Source organism: Micromys minutus (assembly GCF_963924665.1).
Source record: "Micromys minutus genome assembly, chromosome: 3".
NCBI lineage: Eukaryota > Metazoa > Chordata > Mammalia > Rodentia > Muridae > Micromys > Micromys minutus.
This window is the reverse complement of record NC_137972.1, coordinates 83,574,955-83,596,232: the sequence shown is the minus strand read 5'-3', so window position 1 is coordinate 83,596,232 and position 21,278 is coordinate 83,574,955. Positions and strand designations below refer to the sequence as shown.

Genomic DNA, 21,278 nt, shown 5'->3' with positions numbered 1-21,278 from the left:
GATCTCTGTAGAAATCGGGACCCATCCATGTCAGTCTTGTAATTAGACAAGGTTGCCTGGTGTCTGCCAGAAACACGAAGAGGTCTCTGCCCGAAAGAGCACAGAGCAGATGGGGTTGCTGAGCGCAGCTTGTGCGTGAGCACACCGCCTGGGGAAAGGAAAACAGACAATCAGGAGCCGTGGTGCCTGCTACACTTGTCCCTGGAGGAGAGAATTAGATGCCACGGAAGCAACTCCTAGACCACTAGCTTCCTGCACTGTGACCCGATGTCAGGATCCATGCGGAAGAGGGATCTTCATGGGTCTTGCACCTCGGGAGCAGAAGTGCATCTGTAATGGACAGGTGCAGCAGCTAGGATGTAGCTGCCCGGCTCTGCCAGCGGGAGGAGGCCACCACCAATATGCTCTTTGGCATTTTCACAGGCGCACCCCGCTGCTGGGATGTCAGGGAACAGCACCCCCTCCCTGCTGCTCACCTGGCCAGGCTAACCGTGAGTAACGCTGTCCTTTCCCTCATCTTTCCTCGGCATAGGAAAAGGACCATCAGGGAACTTAGTTCTCCCAAGGTGACAGACAAAGGTCAGTTGCAGTCAGGATCCTTCTGTATCAGTTATCTGCTGAGACATCCGAGGGCACATAGGAACTCCAAGCTATACACCACAGGACCCGGCCGGAAGCATCAAAGGAAGCTTTATGCTCATGGTTTCCAATATGACTGTCCAGTCGATTGAAATCAATACAGTTGATGAGAAATTCTCTTTTACATATAAATTGGCAGGCTTCACACATGTATAAGATTCTTCACAAAATCAATTTTTTTTGTATGTGTGTATAAAATGTGTGTAAATGTGTTTGTGTGCGTGTTCCTGTGTTGGGGCATGCGAGTGGGTGTCTGTTATGTGTGTGCTTATGCATGTGAAGCTCAGAAGCTGGGGTAGGGTTTGTTTTCCTCAGTTGCTCACTGAGGCAAGCTTGTCTACCGATCATCCATTTGACTACTGTAGTTAACTGGTTTGCTCTGGGGAACTGGCTCAGCTTCCCAAGTACCGAGAAGATTAGAGATTACGGGGCAGCATACCACACCCACTGTGCACTCGTATGGGTGCTAGGGCTTGAAACCCCTGTAGCATATCTCCCCCACCATCATCTTTTCTAGGAAATTTCTAATGTTTTAATTCATAACATAATAATGGTATTATGTGATGATGTCTTGCTATAGTTACATATGTTTATTTATGAATCCATAAACATTTACTTATCTGTGTATCTTATGTGTGGTTAATGGTGTATACCATGATATAAAATGTAAGCTCAAACTTTGAATCAGATCATAAAAGCTCAAAGAGTAGCATTCTAGGGCCTCAGTAGGACAGAGAAGGGTGTGGCCCTATATCCTGGAGTATGCCTGACTTTTCTTTGGACACAGTGGCCATTTCCCTGATGTCTAAGGTAAAGACTCCTGGCTCAGTCAGCCATGAGCTCTCCTCTCATTCTCTGGCCTTATGCTTTCCTAACCATGTATCCTCAAGCCACAGCAAGGTTAAGGGGCAGGTGGCTGGTCCAGTCCCACATGTCTGTCCTTCCTTTTTTTCCTCATCCTCAAGATGGCTGTTGCTACTTCCAGCCAAATCATTTGAGTTCAGGACTGGTCATAGCAGTTGCTGAAGAAGGCAGAGGACTGTCACACTTACTGCACAGGTGATGTCTGGGCAACATTTTTTTCATCGACTTTCTCATCACTGAAGAAAGTATCAAAAGAAGATAATGAAGTCTGTGTGCATGAGGTGGGAGGGGACATAAGAGCTGTCAGTCTCTCTCTGCGCATGTGATAGTTCAAAGGATACTTATAACACTTACTCATCGAATATGCCATCTTACAAAGTCACCCTTAACACATGCTAACAAATAGTGTCCAAGACACATCCCTGTGGCCACATAACAACTAAGCTGGAATTTTCTAATAATAAAACCCCAAGAAACTAAAGGATATAAAATTGGAAATTAGTTGACAATAACCATGACATTCTTGTAAAGAAACAGAGTTTAAACTGAAGATCAACGCTTCAATTAATGACCCCCTGAGTCAGTAAAAGAGCTATGGCTGTGTCTCAGCAACTGCTTAGGTCTTATGTGTCTTTATACAAAACAAATATGAAATACATACAAAATAAAATATGTATGAAATAAGAAAAACAGACAAATTAACTAACTAGTTATAAAACGACAATAGATGGTGGACAATGAAGACTTTTGAGGTGACTTAGCTTTAAGTAGTAGTGACAAAGATGGCTGTCATGATGACAACCATTAAACACAGGGCTGAAACCAAACTTCTATCCTTCCTTTTATTATCATGAGAAGTATGCATTGTTATCATGGCCATTTGACAGGTAACAAAACCAAACCACACAAGCCTTCAGTAGATTTTGAAGGTCAGAGATTAGCTCCTTGAGCTCCTTGGTAAAGCCGGTCACCACTCCATGACACATGACTATATTTCAGAAACTGGAGTACTTATATGTCTTCTTATTCAGCTTAGTTCCAACAAATTTTTTACTTTGATAAATATTCTAAGCATTGCAAAAATGTTTTAAATAATAATTTTTCAGTTCTTTGAGACTTTTCTATGGAATCTATTTTGATACCACTCCCCACATTCCCCAGTTCCTCTCAGATCCCACCTTCTTACCCACTTACTTTGAGTCTTTTTAACAAAGTCTATCAAATTCAATTTGTGTTCACTAAGTCTCTTGAGTATGAGGCCATACCCTGGAGTGTAGTTGACCTACCAACAGTCATTTTCTTAATGTAAACTGGCTTTCCTCTCCCAGAAGCCACCAGCTATACATAGCCTCACCAGTAGGCGTGGGAGTCCCTGCCCACATTCTCCATCCATGCTGGGATTTTGTGTGGTTTGAGCCCATACAACTACCAAGCTGATCTGGAAACCACTCTTTTGTTGACAGCTACTGCTATTGGCCTTTACACCCTTTTCGATGCACTTTGCACAATGATCTCTGAGCTTTGTGGGGAGGGAGTGATATTGGTGTGAGGGAGGCTAGAGCACTCCAGTCCTTTATTCTCTGCACATTGAGTTGGGAGTCTCTATAGTAATCATTGTCTACTGCAGGAAGATGCTGTTCTAATGAGTATTGACAGATGCAACAATCTATGGGCATGATGAGAAGTCATTGAGAGTTGGTTTAACACTATGTCCATTCAGTAGAATAATAATGTAAGTTCTCCTATGGGGCCTATGACCCGTCTAGCCACAGGTTCTTGGCCCTGATAACAGTGCTAGGTATGGCTTCCATCTTTTGGAGAGAGACTTAGATCCAATGAGAAAATGTTTCCAAATAACCACTATTGCATCAGAGGTGGGAGTGGGGTGGTGTCTTGTTGGGATTATTGTACCTGCCAGTGTTCACAGAAAGGCAATATTGATTACTTTTGTCTCTGGTAGACTTCTAGCACCATAAAAGCTAGCCAGTGGGAATAAAACCTCCAGGTCAGTACCACATGATTGAAAATTAGATGTGTCGTTATATTTTTTGTTTCCTGAAAAACTTTTTTTTTCTGGCTGCAATGGTGAGCTGTGACTGATAAAAAGGAACCAAACACAGAAAATAATTATTTAGAAACAAAAGGCTTCTTCACTTCCCCAAAGTGATTACTAGTTTTTAGTTTATTCATAAAGTTATGTGATTTTTTTTCATAAATTGAGTTTAGACAACGCTTTCGTAATAGTTCTTAGCTAACCGACTTTGAAACCTTCCACCATATCTACACATGGAAATCAGTTTAATTCATATTGTTGGCTGTGTAGCATCCCACACAATGTCCATTTAACATAGTCGCCCATCGGGACACCTTTAGTGTGTTCACAGCTACTTACATTTTTCCTGTTTTCCCTTTTCTTCTTTCTTTTATCTTTGTTTCTTTCTTCATGTCCTTCCTTATTTCTTTTGAGACAAGGTCTCTCTCTGTAGCTCTGGATGGCATGAAACGCTGAACAGGAGGGCCTCAAGCTCACAGAGATAAGCCTGCTTTTGCCCCCTGTGTGCTCTCATTAAAGGTGTGTGCTGTCATGCCTAGCTCTTCCTTCCTTTCTTATTAATTCAGATAGCCAAGCAAGGTAGGCCATCCTTAGCTAGGCTCTTGCTTATTTTGAATGTGTGTGCATCCATAAACCTTAAGAAAATAAACAAATTTAAGTCCTAGTCTGAATTATTTCTCTCAGAACTCCCATTGGGTGGTAAAACCATCCCCATTTCATGGGTAACTAAGCCATACAAGACTCGCTGCTGCTTATTACTGCAGGAGTGAGTGTCAGGCCCACCATTCAGATAAGGTTAGCTCCAGGGTCGAGCCTGGGATGTTCCAGTCAGATACCGTTTGTCATTGCCATAACTATACGTGTGCTGTGGCTTCATGTAGACGTTCACTCAAGTGATTCTGCAGTAACATCCTGCTTGGTGTCTGGAAGTGGGGAAGTCACAAATGCTAAGCCTGAGATAGCCCCTCCGAGTAACAGGCATAATTTTTTCAAGGTGAATTATATGTTTTACTTGTGTCACGGTGCCATGTTGGTGTGGCTTACACAAGAGGAATCCCTGCCCCGCCTGGCCCTGTGCCCTTGGACTTAAGTGGTGCTAAGTTACCCAAAGGTGCCCAGCCCTGCTTGTGCCTTAGTCATTTAGGATCACTTTCCCATATGCCAAAAGTTCAGCACCTGTGTGAGATGTGAGATATTCACCCTGGGCTCTTAGGTGCTTTCCAGAGTGTCTTTCTAGACATCTCTTAAGCTCAGATGTGGCTTCTTTTCACTCTGATGTCGTATCACTAAAGTTCTCCAGTATGTGGTCCCAAGTAGGATGGTATTTCTATGTTGGTGCAGGTGTCAGTGGGAGGAGCTTCTGAGATGCTCTTTAGCTATTGGTCCACTATATGCAATGCTCCTGTGTTGCACTGAGCCCCAGAGAGTACAGTTGCTCTCCTAAGAGACATCTCTTAGGGTAGAGGAAGAAAAAAATGACATGTTTAATACTCCAACATAGTCAGCTTGACTAGTGGGGATACAAGAGCCCAGAGATGCTGTATGTCTTCCCAACCCTGTGTTCAGTATGTATAGACACGGGGTCAGACTCAGCTGTGGATCCTTTAATTCTATTAATGACCTTTCGGGGGGCAGAGAAGAGACACTCACCTCTTCCCTTCATTTATTATTTCTGAATCACTTTTCAGATCAAGACTAAGAAAAAAAATATACCCCCTGGGCTGGAATGGCCAGACTTCAAAACTGCCTTTGAAATAGGACACTGTGGGAGAATGCAGAAACTCCAAACACATTTATCAAAGGGTTCCCCTTTCACCACATGGTGATTTACAGTCCGCTCCAGTTCTCCAGGCGAACGGTGTTTCACTCAGATCCAAGTGTGAGGCAGCAGCTCTAGTGATGGGTTTGCCCAGTACACTGGCTACAAGCAGATGAGGGAAATCCAGAGGGAGATGATAGAAAAAACAAAGGAACAGAAGGACGAAGCAGAGGACAAAAAATGGGGGATGGGGAAGAAAGAGGGGAAAGGAGAGAGGAGGATGTGAGGGACTCCAGGAGAGGGGGAAAGAAGCAGGACTTACAGACCTTGCTGCCTAGCCTGAAGTCAACAATTTTCTTCAAGGCTCTAAAGGAAGCAAGTGTCACAGCTCCGTAGTCCTTGTCACTGCACTCTAAATAAAGAGCAGCTCAGCTATGGTCAGGTGATCCGAGTAACGATGAAGACAGTGGTCCCCATTCCTCTTTACCAGGTAATCTCCTGCATGACAGAAAAGGGGACTATGTAGCACCTTTGTGCTCTGGGAGGCCTGGCAGTGAGAACCAGTCTTACTCTGGTGTTTGGAGGGACACTGGCCAGGACATGTGAGAACAGTTCTCTAGTCCTTTGACCTATCCTGGACTGGGAAGGCAGGGGGTTCCCTGAGGAGTTGCATCCGGAAGCCCTTCTTATGTAGAGAACCTTAGGGAAGTCATGTGCAGTGCCTGCCAGGGACAGAGGAAACCTAGTAGGACACTGTCAAGGAATCCTGGGGCTAAGGACCAAATAAAGAAAAAAAAAAGTTCGTTTGAACTTTCAGAGAGGACTGAGGAGGGGTGGCCCAGCTGGCCCCCAGCACCACTGACATTTGGTTCCACAAGAGAGCAATAGCCAGTTCTAATGTCCCAAGCACAATTGCCAAAGCCAAGCTGAGCCACGTGACTACCATGCTATGTTTTCAATTACTCCCGTTCCTCTCTCTGTCTCTCTTAGCGCTGGGCCTAGAGGGAAGTCCCTTTCCACAGAAGTGAGACCCTGGTCTCTCCACCCTTGCATTCTTTTCCCATTCATGTTGTCTGGGATGGCAAGGCTTGCTTGGAGCAGTCTCTGCTCTCAGATGGAGGGTGAATGCCTTGTCCTCTGCCTTCTCCATTCTACCCCATGGTCTCTGTCATCTCCCAGGAGGACACAAACTTAGAAATGGTCACTCCTTGTAGAAGAGCTTGCTTTTGATAGCTGACAGTACTCATTGGACACACTCATGGGATGATCAGTTTCTACCATGAAATCTGAGCCTCATCGGCCTAAGTCCGTACAGCCTGTGTCCCCAGCCAAGGAAGCCTGCAGCTTTGCACCTCAATCTCAAAGGACTCCATAGTTTCTTTGCTCTAGAAGATGCCTAGTGAGTGACTGGTCATGGCTGGGGACCATATAGATGAAGAGAGGATGTGGGGGACAAAGAGAATGGGGTATGTAATTTGCAGGTCTGTGGAAGTTGGTAGATCAAGACTTTAAGATCCAGCTGCTCTGAGTGGAAATAGAGGGAGGGAAAAGCAAGCTTTGGCTGGGGGTTGAAGTAGCCTAGAAATCACATTGTTTCCTGGAAGTCATTGTTTTTCCAGGACTTAGTTAGACTTTGAGCAGTAAACCAAAGACTTTTATTTCAGGAAGATATACTTTTAAGCTTAAACCTGAATGTGTTGATTCACCTAACAGAATAAACAGTATAGCTTCAGGCATGGCTGGATCCAGCAGCCATGTGACAGCATCTAGACTTGGTTCTGCTCACATTTTCCTGTTCTTCTGTTCCTCATTCTTTTTTCCACTTCTCACCCCATCTGCCTGACACCTGAACCTTCCATATCAGTTTTACTCTCCACACAGTGGTGCTCAGCAACTCTCCTTTAGCTCTTCCTTGCCTGGTTTTGGAAACCTCTAGAAGGACTTTAACATAAAACTTACTGGTTTTCTAACTTTTAAATGGCTAATGCATACAAGTTCTGGCACACACACACACAGACACCCACACAGACACACTTACACACACACAGACACACACACAGACACACACACAGACACACACACACACACACACACACAAAATTATATACTCAAGCCCTGGGGATTTGAAAGGACAGAGGCCTGAGGACCTCCTGTGCTGGAGACGGCAGCCTGAGGGCAGCTGTGATGGTTTGGATTTGAAAGGGGATATCTGAAAGAGAAACAAGTAACAGGAAGAAAAAGGCACTGAGAACTCACAAACCACGAACAGACAGACGCAGATCAATCCTCTCCAAACAAAGCTAATTTCGGCTTTGTGATTGAGACTGTGGACACACTCAATGTGGAACTGATTCGGGGAGTTTCCATGGCTTTAGGGGAAGGAAGCAAACCCTGGTGCCGGATCTGGAAGCAGTGGTGAGTTAAGGAGAGAAAGTGTGGCACAGAGCATTCATTCAAGAGTCACAGGATGGGTGACGGGAAGGGCAGCTGCAAGAATAGAACAAGGAACCAGATTTATTTGTTTTCCAAGGTAGGTCCTCATCTGTCCCAGGGTAGCCTTGAACTCACTACATGGTTGAGCTTGACCTTGAAGTTCTCATCCCCCTGCCTCTACCTCCTGAATGCTGGGATTACAGGCACCACAGCGCCTGGACTACAACATAGTTTTAGGGACGGAGAAGGGTTGATGCACAGGTCATCAAGATCCCACACAGTAGGTGTCACAGAGCAAAGGAGAGCAGGGCAGTCCGGGCTGTGGAGAGCCAGCTTGGAGGATCTAGCCACATTGTATAGTTTCATGGTGGTCACTGCCCTGTGCTTTGGTCATCTTTCTGTGACAAGAGGACAGTTTCAGAGCCCACAGGGGTTTATGAGGACTAAGTGGTAAAGCATTCAGAGCACCTCCTGGCACACTACAGGAGTGACATTTTGAAGTCACTGAGTGAATGACAGAGGTAATTATAGAAACAGCACATTTGGTGGCCAGTACTGGAGCCCAGCTGGTGGCCACTAAGGTTTCCTTGTACCAATCTGCTCAAGAGTGAATTTGGCCTTCGGGGCCCGGAAACATGTCACCAAGCACAGCTGTCACTTCAGGCTTGGTCCATTATGGCTGCAATTCTATTATCATGTGAACTAGACAGTCAAAGAATAAAGGGTGGTGGGATATGGGGTAAGGACTCCCTAATGAAACGAATAATAGAGCTAAAATTTCAAAATAACAGTTGTTTTCTACTTAGTGTACATGTATGGCTATGAACATATACACCATAGTATATTGTGGAGCTTAAACATCAGTGGACAACGTGGAAGCCTCAGCCTTCTACTGTGTGGGTTCCAGGGACCAGACCAAGGTTATCAGGCTTCATCTACTGTGACATCTCATTTTGTCAGCCCAAGATGCAATGGTGCCTTTTGTTTGTTTGTCTTGTTTTTTAACATTTACAGTGTGTGTGTGTGTGTGTGTGTGTGTGTGTGTGCGTTTTCATACACACACACATGCATGTGTGTTTGACAGGTACTTCAGACAGTATCTTAAGAAGTCATTCTCTTTGGGGGACATGTGAAGATGTCTATGTCATGAAATGTTGTAAGCTCTGTGCATTGCTGATACATCCATCCTGCATATGCACAAACAGCAGGGTGAGTTGCAAGAACATCCCACAGTTTGTTGTTCTGGCAACAGGCTTTATTTTGTGACTTGGACCCAAGTCAGAGCTTGTCTGGCTACAGCATGAGGCCGCTTTGCCACCTATCTCATGGACACCAAATCCATGAGAGGTGCCTCTTGGCAAAACTGGGTTGGGTTATGTGCCTGATGGGGGAGCCAGACTAGGGTTATGAGGCTGGGGTTATAAACCAAGGGAGTGGCTGACAGTGCAGGCATCCACAGCCCTATGTGGTATACTGGCCAGGCTGAGACTTAGGGTCCGAGGAAGGGCACATGAATTTGTCAAGAGCAAGCTATGTGCTGAAGCTTCTGCACTCGGGGCAGCCACTGCAAACTGGCGAATCTTCATCTGAAATCAGAACACATACATCAGTCACTGGGCTGAACCCTGGGCTCCTGAGTTCTTTTGGAGACACTGTAGGAGAAACTCTACGAGAAACTAAGGAGAACACAGGGACCAGGGCAGTGGGCTCCACTCCCTGACTTCCTCCTTGCTCTGATCTACAGATTAGAGTTGTATTTAATGATTAGCTTCCAAATCTAAAAGCCTTGCAAAGCTGTGGTCCTCAGGAGCAACCCAGTTCCTAAGCCTTTCCTATGACTCTGAGTCTTAGCTCATTTGCTAGCACCTTGAATTTACATTTCTTTTTTTCTGTTAGTCGGTTTCCCTGTCTATAGGATGCAGGTTTGGATGAAGAGTTTAGGCTTGGTCTCTGTGACCCTGGGATATGGAAAAGGATGTTAACTCCTAGAGTTATCTAAGCTCCATTTGCCCTGCCGACAGGCTGGGTGCAGGGACTCATTTGCCCTGCTCCATGGGCACCGGAGTTCAATTCCTGGACTTCAGCTGACTTCCCATTTCTTCTTTCCTCTAGGGACTCATGCAGTGGCAGCTAAGCCTAGTTCATCTGCCACTCACCGGCCAAGGCCCGAACAGGACAGGAAGAAGCGTGGCCTCGCTTCCTCTCTGAGGATGGAACCCCACGGCCACTCCGGAAAGAGCCGGAAATCCACGAAATTTCGCTCAATTTCCCGTTCCCTGATCCTCTGTAATGCCAAGACCAGTGATGATGGCTCCAGCCCAGATGAGAAGTACCTCAACCCCTTTGAAACGTCACTGTGCCAGAGCAAGGAGGGTTTCTTTCACTCCTCCACGCAGCTGGCGGACACATCGGAGGCTGGGCTCAGCAACACACCAGACCTGGCATTGGCCTCAGAGGCTGCTCAACTCCAAGCAGCTGGGAGTGATCGAGGCAAGCTCTGCAGGAAGATGCTCTTCATGAAGGTATGGCCAGAATCTGTGAATGTTTCCCGGGTCCCTTCAGTCAATTTCAACATGGAGGAGTGGGTCATGTGACCCTTGTAGGACGGGCAATGGAGACAGAGGGACAGTACATGCAGCAAAGATGAAAAGAGTGTGTTAGGAGCACGCAGGAAGCTGATTCACGAGGGTGGCTGCAAGTTCAAGTCAAACCTGGACTACACAGGAAGTAATAGGATGTCAAGCTATCGTAGCAGCCATTGTCCTAGACAGGGCTGTGGCAAAGCTTTGGTGCTTTATCGTAGTGGTGGGAGGCAGGAAAGTGACATGATCAGGTTGTTTTCACAGGAACTTTCTGGAGCTTGGCCTACAGTAGGGGGGATGTGGTTCTTCTTGGGAGGCTGCCGTGATAACCCAGGCCAGGAATCATGTGGGTTAAACTGAGGGAGTAGGGGCAGGGTCCCAGAAAATAGTCAGAGTAGAAACTCTTATAGTCCAGGCAAAGCTAGAAGGGCTTGTTGATAGGAGGGTGAAGAGTCTGAAGACAGGAGAGGAGTTACCCCTAGCTGCACATTTCAACCAGAGCAGCAGCTCAGAAAAAGGATGCGTGGTATGTCAGGACAGACAGACAGACAGACAGACAGACACACATTCACACACACACACAGTGAGACAGAGAGAAAGAGAGACATAGAGACAGAAAGACACACACACAGAGGGACAGAGACACAGACATAAGACCCCAGGCCTACCCTCTCCTTGGGGTCTCATATATCTCCAGAATTAGGTGTGTCTTCTCCCACTGAGGCCGGACCAGGCAGTCCTCTGCTGTATATATGCCTGAGGCCTCGAATCAGCTCATGTATGGTACCTAGTTGGTGGCTCAGTCTCTGGCAACTCCCAGGGGTCTGGGTTAATTGAGACTGCAGGTCTTCCTATGGGGTCACCCTCCCTTCAGCTTCTTCAGTCTTTCCCCTAATTCAACTATAGGAGTCCCCGACTTCAGTCCAGTGGTTGGGTCTAAGTATCTGTGTCTGTCTCTGTCAACTGCTGGTTATTGAGGGTCCCCAGAGCACTTCACAGCCATCCCCGTTTTCCCTTCCAGTGGGGACACTCTAGTCCCTGGCCTGGGTTTCCTTCTCCCTGACAGAATTACCCTATTCTTAGCGTGACTCAGTTGACCTGGATGGACTTCCCAGCCTCCAGCAGTGCCATGGTTACACTGATTTCCAAACAACATCTGGAAGAGGCCCCGTGACGCTGAATGTGAAACTCGAGAAAGAGGAAGTGGCTTAAAGAGCCAAGTTAAAATTGAAGGGAAAAAGGAAAGTGTCACTGGAAGGTTGTGTGGCACACCCAGGACTGAGCTGACTCCTGCCTACAGAAGTGCAAAGGCAGCAGGGATGGTTGTGAGAATGTGATTAGCCTGGGCAATGCACCGAGGCCATGGTGGCCACTTGCTCCTGGGCCAGCTTCCCAATAGACCCTCAGCCCACTGGACCTAGAGCATTTACTGGAGAAAGTGAGTGGGCTTTCTGAACACTTCAGACTGGCTGTCTTTTTCCACAGAAATACTGTTTTTAAAACTAATTTCCTCTGTCTGTCTGTCTGTATCTGTCTTTCATTCTTTCGTAGTTATGCGTACAAAGATCACCTTGAATTTCTTATTTTCCTGCCTTCTACCTCTGTGACACACCACACCTAGTTTAAGCAATGGGGAAGATTGAATCCAGACCCTCCTTCATTTCAGGCAAGCATTCTACCAACTAAGAAATGTTTCTAGCCCCAAAGAGTATTTTTTAAAATTCCTCTTGAGCAGAATGTCAAGGCACTCCCTCCTTCTGTCCTTCCATTTTGCTAAATTAGCCTCCATAAGAACTTGCAGCCCAGCTTCAGCTAAGTGCTTGGACTTCTCAGAGTTCAAAGTGGTTGCTTTGAGGTCCATCTTGACTCTTGGCCATCTCTTCTGTCTTTCATCACAAGGGCCTTAGGTTTAATCAAGTGGGTACCCACAATTTCCTATTCACACTCTCCTCCAGCAAGCCCTGGCAGCCCAGAGATGTGTATACCCGTGCTGTGTCTGCTCTGAAGGACACCTCCCTCTGGGAGAGAGAGACTTGGTATACAAGTGCTCCTGATAAAAATACTACCATCTAAATTTGCTCCTCGCTTTCTCTCTGGCTGGCTCTTAGTTCATCACGACATTGTCCTGAAAACCCCTTTGCTCTCTTGGTACTCTCTGGAGTTGGTCTTCTTCTTCTTCTTCTTCTTCTTCTTCTTCTTCTTCTTCTTCTTCTTCTTCTTCTTCTTCTTCTTCTTCTTCTTCTTCTTCTTCTTCTTCTTCTTCATCTTCTTCTTCTTCTTTCTTCTTCTTCTTCTTCTTCTTCTTCTTCTTCTTCTTCTTCTTCTTCTTCTTCTTCTTCTTCTTCTTCTTCTTCTTCTTCTTCTTCTTCTTCTTCTTCATCTTCTTTTTCTTCTACTACTACTACTCCTTCTCCTCTTCCTCCTCCTCCTCTTCCTCCTTCTCCTCCTCCTCTCCTCCTCCTTCTTCTTTGTTTGAAGGAACTGTGGCACACAGATCTTCTTGATACTGAGAACTTACTCAGAGTAACTACCTTATAAGAGTTTATGGAGAGAACTCTGTATAGATCGGCACAATGAGGCCACCCTTTAGACAGAGAGCCTATCGGCATTGGCCTTTCTTGAGCCGACATGTGGGCTTACGTTAGACATTCTGTCAGTACTCTCTGGCTGGGATGTAGAGTCAGTGGTGCTCAGTCTGGGAGGAGGATAGCAGCCAGAAGGCCAGACACATGTGGGAGGTCCTACTCCTCCAGCTGCCCTCCTGAGGCGATGCGCAATGCTTTGATCCACAGTGTGGCACATCCTGCTTTTCTATACAAGTTTAAAGTACTGGTTAGGTGAAGTCACCACTCACATAGAGTGACTCAGGGGTTGTGCAGTCAGCTTAACTGTCTGCATCTCTGGCATGTGCTGGGTGAAGGGAGGGGGAATCAATGCCTCCCTGGGCAGACCAGTTCCTTCATCCCTCTGCCTGTGAGCAGCCCAGTTTGTGGCTTGAGGACTAGGCTTTCTTGGCAAGCAGAAAACCCTGTACCCTGGCTGCTTGTCTCTTCCTGCCACAGAAAAGCCGCTTGTGGGTACACTGCGAGGGAAGCTTGGGTTTCTAGGACTCCCATAGAGCTGGTGGGTCCCCAGAGTCTATGGGGGAGCTCGGAGGGAGACAAGGGTGGTCCATGTGCAGGAAGTGGGGAGGGACAGCCCACAGGTATGATTCATGCCCACTTGCTGATGCTCACCCAAATTCCATGTGATTTCTAGTTGTTTCCAATGCTAGAAGACATTTGGAAATATTCCTTTAGAAGTTGGCTTCATTAGTTGGCATTTTGAGTCTCCCTGATTTTGGCAAGACACCATTTGGCTAGGAAAGGGTTTTCCTGGGTAGAAGGAGAATAAAGGAGACTGAGAAAAGTCAGTGAAACTGCTACCTTTCCAACCCTGGTGTTTACCATAGTCCTTTGTGTGTAAGTTACAGCCCATCACGTCTTTTCCCAGCCTCTGCACACAGTCCACTCCTTGCTGCTATATGGACACCTGTATCTGGAATACCCACGAACCAAGCCTGGGTCACCCTGTAAGGCCCAGTGTATTAGTCAGCTTTCTAGGACTGTATCAAAAATACCTGAGGGAATCAATGTAATTACTTACTTGAATGGCATTTGGCTAGCCATACTTATTGTTGGTTATTGGCTGTTTGATATTTTCACTGCTGACCTATGTTTGCTTACTCCATACTTCTGAGTTTCTTGTAGAGAGCTATGTACATTACTTCTCAGTGCTGGAGACTGAACCCAGGATTAGGGCATTCTGCATTAAATCTACACCACCAGGCCTCTTTTCAGGTTTTACCTGGGGACAGGGTTGCTTTAGGTTCCCCAGGCTGGACTTGAACTCACTTTACATCTCACTCAGGCTTTTTACTTGTAATCCTCCTGCCTCAGCCTCTGAAGCAACTGGGATAGCAGGCATGCCTTCCAGTCTCAGCTTAATTTAAACAAATCTGCATCTATTCTGCTAACCTCTCAGTTTAGTATTTATTTAGTATCTATTTACATTTAAAGTAATAATTTGTATGTGAGAACTTAAGTAGATTTTATTTTTTTATATATTTGCTGTTTCTCCATTTGTTTTCTTTTGCTTCTTTGCTTTATTTGAGCACCCTTTAAATGTTCCTTTTTAAAAGATTGCTTTGAGGGTTTATGTTATAGTTGACACCATGGCTGCTAGGTGTATGGTCATTTACACCACACATGACTTGTCAAATTGCCTCCTGACATTTTATCCTTCTCTTGAAACCCTCCACTTATACCCTGGCCCAATTAAGTTTCTATTGATGAGATAAACACCATGACCACAAGTACCTTAAGGAAGAAAGGGTTTAGTTCAACTTATATTCATGAAAGAAGTCAGGGCAGGAATTCAAAGCAGAAACTTGAGGACAGAAACCCAAAGGCAGAAACCTCAATGCAGGAACCTGGAGGCAGGAACTGAAGCAGAGGTCATGGGGTGTTTCAGTAAATATTTAAAAATGGAATAGCTTTTCTCTTTATCAACTCCGAGGTCTCACTCCACGGGCACTGCTTCTAGTATGGAGCCGGCACATGGACTCTGCTGCTCTGTCCAAGCTGCCCCAGATCTCACTCTGCCTGCACGACTCTCTTCAACCTGGGTGGAATTACCAGTCTGCCCAGCACAAACATGACTCTAAGGCCCAATAGCTTTTCATACAGGTTTATATGTCAAACTCTCAATCCACAAACCCTCTACACAATAAGATTACCTCAAATGGATAAAGATACAAACTGACCTTCTATATGAGATAAAAGACCTATAAAATCCTTAAATGTTCATAGCTACCTAACGCCAATTAAGCCCACCTGGATCTAATTCAACCTTCCCTATGTCCATCTTGGAGCTTCTTCCCTGTTCTCTGACCTCTGACCCTCTTTCTCCACCTCCCTTACCCTGCCCAATCATTGGCTCTCGACTTTATTTTACTAATTAAAATGGGAAAGTTCTGATGAAGTTCTGAGTACATGACTAGGCAGTACTTCTTGGGGAAGTGGAATTAACATCAAAATATGAACAGTTGTAGGACCATCTACAATGGGGGAATGTTGGTTACTAACTTACTCCTCCTGGCTTTCTCAGTTAGCTTTCTCATATACCCTAGAGCCACCTGTCTAGGGACAGCACAGGTAACAGTGGAGTGGGCCCTTCCATATTAATCACTAATCAAGAAAAATGCCTTCTAGAATTGCCTACAGTCCAGTTGATGGAGGCAATTTTTAAACTGAGATTTCTTTTTCTTAGATGCCTCCAGCTTGTGTCAGGTTGACAAAAACTAGCTAGCATGGGTCCCTTGGTTCTCCTAATGTTTCCACTATCCTCCTGTGAATGTCTTCTATACCACGAGCACTTCTACAGAAGATGTGCTGCTTGCTTCAAGCGTTAATATGACTAAACTCATACTGGAGACAATATACTCTGTCTGATTCTGTTCCCACATGTCCCAACATTCTTACTTCCTTTCTGAAGGTTCTAGCCATTTTATCAAGTTCTTTATATTTGGAAGCTTGCTTTAGACCAGCAGTTTTCAATTTGTTACGCCCTCTGGAGGGGTCAAATGACCATTTCACAGGGGGTGCTATCAAAAACACAGATATTTACATTATGACTCATCAGAGCAGCAAAATCACAGTCGTGAAGAAGCAACAAAAATAACTTTATTGTTGGGGGTCAACACAGCATGAGGAATTGTCTTAAAGGGCCATAGAAAGTTGGGAACCTCTGCTTTAGCCAACGTTTAATAATAGACTGATTATTAATACATTCTTTTTATTTTCACCTATGTAAGAATAACTTTTGTTTCTCATTTGTACCTAAAGGAGTTGCCTGTTTGAGACATTATATACCTCTACATAATGATATATAACTTATGATAACTTATGATAATCCTCCTGCTTCAGCCTTCCTAGTGCTGGGATTATCTGGGAGTGGAGCTTTGAACACACCACATTTCTGGATGACACTTATTTTCTGTGCCTAGATCTTGGCATATCTCTCCCTCTGCTCTCTGTGTACTCAGATGTGACAGCATTTCCTTAGAGCTCTATCACTTACCTCTACCTGTTTTGAAGCACTTGCTTTTGCCTCTCATTTTAGAGGATTGGCTATGAGGTACCATCATGTTGATTCTTTGGCCTAGCTTCGTTCTGTTCTAGCATCTCTTGTGGTTCTTTTTGCGGCATTGTCTAGTACTAAGAAGAAGCCTAAGTCTTGCTACTCACCACTTAACACCTTGATTATGTCTAATGTTTCTTTGTTTCTAGAGAATTTGCAAGTGGTGGAGGAAGCATTTTGATGGCAGCTGCTTTACAGTTCTGGTCAGACAACCCCAGTACCTGGCTTTTTCTAGGGATTCACTCACTGTCTACTTCCCCAAATAGTGTGTTCTTGCTCTTGATGCTTTCAATGCTGGGTTTCAGTTGCACGCTGGACACGTTGGCTGTTCTGTTAGAGATGATGCTATTCTGTGGAGCACTCTGGGTAGGTAGGTGAAGCACATAGTTCCGGTCGGCTCTTCTGAATGTCTGTTGCCATGGCACTGCAGTTTTGTTGTTCTACTGGGTTTCATTCTTGTCACACTACCAGATTGTTCACTCACACTGTGAGGTTCTGACTGGTGAGGCAGAGGGAACATCCTGCAGCCCAGTGGATGCCCATTGGCTGCACAAGAAGAGGACTGGAGAAGCTGTAGGACCTAGGTCTTTTCTGCCATGCTTTTGGAGAGTAGGGACATGAGTTCCCGGTAGCTAGGTGACCTGGGTACCTTCTGTGTCCTCTTTATAAGGGTGGAGATGGTGCTATAGTCCTAGGATAGCATGTTAGACCCATCTGTGTCAAGGATTCACTCTAGGTATCCACAGGCCTTCCTTTTCCCCACTGTTTTAACATACTGAGAATCTCGTTTTCTTGACTGCTTTCTTGCTTTGCCTGTTGGTAACTGTGGGTGGCTGGACTTAGAAGCCCCTGGAAGATCTATAAAACTATAGATGTTCAGAAGATCTAGGGGAAATGCTAGAGGTGAGGACCAGATTTTGGCTGTAAAGCACAACAGGAGAGTTCTGTGTGGTGGTGTCCATGTTGATGACCAACAGTGACACTGGACTGCCATCTTGCGAGTGTTACTACTGAAGGGAATGGTGTGAAAGGGCATGCATATCTCTCCGCATTGTCTCCTTATAACTTGATGTAAATCTACAGTAACAAACAGAATGTGAGTTAAAAAGAAAAAAAGTTAAAAATTGCACCCCATATGCTAGAAAGATGCAATTTGGAAACGGCACTATTAAAAAAAGATAATATTTATGATTACATAATGTTTAGAAAATAATATGATATATAGATGACAAAATTTGCTAAATTGACATTAAAGGAAGCTTACCTGAATAGTGGAAATGTTTGTATACCATGCTTATGAAAGTAAAAAGTTGTTAAGTGTCAATTCTTCCCAACATTTGTTGGTGAATTTAACTAAAATGCCTTTTTAAAAATTAAAACATTTAAAATTAGCACACAAAGGTTTTAGATATCATTATGGCAGTCTAAAACAAAGTATTTTAGTACATTCTTCTGTCCTCCCACTCCCCAGCCTCCCTGCCCCTCAATTCTCTCCTGTGTCCTCTCCCAAGTCTCCTTTCTGTTTTCATGTCACATGGGTCATTTGCCCTCTCCCAGCACCTCTCTTTACCATCTCTCAGTCTCCCGAATGTTTTAATGATTTTGCATTTAGTATATGAACACTCAGATAGGTACACGTGTGTGACATGTTAGGATTCACAGACAAGAAGGAATGATCAGTTTTTTTCTTAACTCGGGTCATCTTCCTTAATATATGCACAGCATGTCTTCATGTGGATTTATTTAGGTTTATCTGTTGCATCTCTCTCAGCTTCTCAGATCCATCATTTCTCTCTCTCTGGGGAGTAGTCAATCATTATTTCCTTGGCTACTTTTCAACTTCGCCTTCTGCCTTTCAAATTTCACAAATTTATTTGAATTGTATTTTTGATTTATCTAGTGCTTTTAAGCAGATCTCTTTTTATACTCTTAAAAATAATATTATGGACATCATATTTAGTAATTTTCTTGTCCCAGCTTCTAATTTATTTTTTCCTCTGTCCTCCAAGCCAGTCCTCTGTGGTATATTCAGTTTCCTAAATAAACATTGCAATTCTAAGATTTTGATCTGATCATTCCTGTTCCATACGGCTCTTCTGAACCTTTTTTATTTTTTCATTGTTTTTAATCACACAATTTTTTCTCACAAAACTTCTTGATTTCTGCTCAAAGACTTTTGGCTGTTAACTTGAATATTTCTGTTATCTGAGTGTTGAAATCTGTGAATGTTTTTTCTTACTCATTTTGAAATCTCTTTTGGTTTGGGTATGATAGGTAATTTAAAATCAAACGCCGGATTTGTATAAGTTATAACTATAAGTTGTAGCTTTGGGAACTTATTTAAAGTTTGATTTTAGATGTTTTTATTTGGTATTTCTTCTTCATCCGTTAATCTATAAGTTATTTCATGTATTCCCCAATATTGAACAGTTCTTTGGATCATTGGATGGAGCTGACTACTCTTTTATTTGTGATCTTAAACTCTTGTATGAGATTGTGTGTCCCACATTGTTATTCTGGCTACAAGCTTTTGTGCGCCTCATGATGATACTGAGATTTCTGTGTTCTTTTCTTTCATTGATTAGTATCATGGTGCGCTTCTTTTCCATGTACTGAAAAATTTCTAGCCTTGTATATTTTGTCTCTGTGACAAGTACCTTGGAGAAAACAGTTTAAAGTGTAAATATTTATTCTCTCTCATGGTTCCAGGAGTTTCCATCTAGTGTCAGCGGATGCCATTTGTTATTGTACCTGTTGTGAACTTGAGCATCCTAGAAAGAGCATGTGGTAGGTCTAAACTGTTCACTTCCTGGCATCCAGGAAGAAGAGGAAGAGAGGGAGAGAGGGAGAGAGAAGGGGAGGAGCTGGAGACAAGCTACATCTTCCAATGTCACACTCTGAGTGATCTATTACTCTAGCCACTTTCTGCCTACTCTCTATCCCAGTAACTCATTATAAACTGATCAATGGATTGATCACTGGTGAGGTAGAGGCCACAATGCATTAGGCTCTCAGTGAGTGACTGGAACTTTCAACACATGTGTTGTTTTGTTTGTGTTTTGTTTTTAGGGACTGCTTATATTCAGACCATAACAAATCTCATAAAATATGTGATGTGGTCCTTAGTTACCAAAGTTTCAAGTTACTTGTTTCTGTAATGATCTGTAACAGTTTTTGCCATCTGGTATTAGTGTTTTCCTTGTGGGGAGGCTTACTTTTCGGCTTATTTCATTTTTACAAGGTCACGAAGATTTCCTAATTTTTCTGGAATTGATTTTGATAAGCATGTGTTCTCATAATTTCCCAATTTCATCTGATTGCTCAAAAGCATCCTCTGTTTCTTTGCCATCGCTTGACTTTTGGGGCAGCATCTGTGGCTATGTTCCTTTATGCCATTTCTGGTCTTTGTCTTTCCCCCTGGACCTCTTCTGGAGCAGCACTAACATTTTAAAAGCTTCGCACAGAACCAACTTTTAATTGGTTCAGTGTCTCTATTATATGCTCATCTTTATTCTAGAAATTCCTAATTATCTGCTCTGTTCAATTTTCTTTAATGATGATCTCATTAACTATTTTAATCTTTTCTTTTTTAATAGAAATACCTAAGGTAGTAACTTTTTTACACATATTGCTGAACTTTTAGATGTATTCCAGAGGACTTGCTAAGTACACCTTCACGACCAGTTTGAACTAAGTATCCTGCGTTTCCAATATGCTTTCCTTTGAGTCATGAGTTTCTTAGAAGGATGCTCCTTGATTTCCAGATGCACCAGTATTTTCCAAGGACTTTCAGAAATACATTTTTACTGCGTTTGAAATGGTTGTAGACTCACAGGAAGTTGCAGAGCGAACACAGAGGAGGTCCAAGTCTTCACACTTTTCAACAAAGCACATCCCAATTACTGATAGATACAGTCACGCAACATAGAAATGGCAAATTGTGGGCTCAGGATTGAGAGTACGCATTACTCTTCCAGAGGACATCAGGTAGCTTACAACCACCTGTAAGTGCAGCTCCAGAAGATGTCACGTCTCTGGCCTCTAAGGGCACCTGCACTCACGTGTGCATGGCCACACACGTCCATACGCATATCCATCATTAAAAATAACAGTGGTAAACGTCTTAAAGTGGCAAATTTGACATTGCTATGATGCATGTGCACTTCTCTGTAGCTTTTAATGCAGCCATAATCATTACATCATCCAAGCAGAAAAGTGATGTGCTACCAAGAAAGTCTCCCCAGTGCTACACCACCCAGACACACTCTGAGCCACCTTACCAATATTAACTACCGAAGCTAGTATTGTTTCTTTTCTCTCCATTTAACTTCTTTAATACCTCCTAATTTATTTGTGATGTAGCCATTGTGACATTACAGTTCTTTGTATTGCCCAAAATTGTTTGATGATCCTGCGTGATTATTTTGGGAGTGTTTTGTGTATGTTTTAAAAGGCTCCACGTTCTGCAGTTACCCTTATACTTTTTTTTTTTTTTTTTTTTTTTTTTTTTTGCCTATTTTGACCTAGCAGCCAGCTTTCTATGGGGTTTGAATGAGATTGTCCCTCACAGACTCTGGCATTTGAATGCTTGGTCACCTGTTGGTGGTGCTGTTTGGGGGAGGCTTTGGAGGAAATACATCATCAGGGTTGGACGTGGAGGTTTCAAAGCCTGGACCCATTCCCAGGTCATTCTCTCTGCCTTCTGTTTGCAGTTCAAAATGTCAGCCCAGCATCCTGCTTCGGGCTACTGCCAACTGCACACTTGCCC

General features: G+C 44.0%; 1 protein-coding gene across 1 annotated transcript in view; it reads left to right on the top strand.

Annotated features, from left to right (window-relative positions):
* Positions 1 to 298: 298 nt before the first annotated feature.
* IL16 (interleukin 16) overlaps positions 299 to 21,278 on the top strand; it is a gene marked incomplete at its 5' end in the record, with an annotated part of 79,595 nt that continues 58,615 nt past the window's right edge. Inside the window, 2 exons of the mRNA XM_080913832.1 lie at positions 299 to 491; positions 9,861 to 10,270. Coding sequence (XP_080769958.1) covers positions 299 to 491; positions 9,861 to 10,270 — 603 coding nt within the window. The remainder of the gene's footprint in view (positions 492 to 9,860; positions 10,271 to 21,278) is intronic.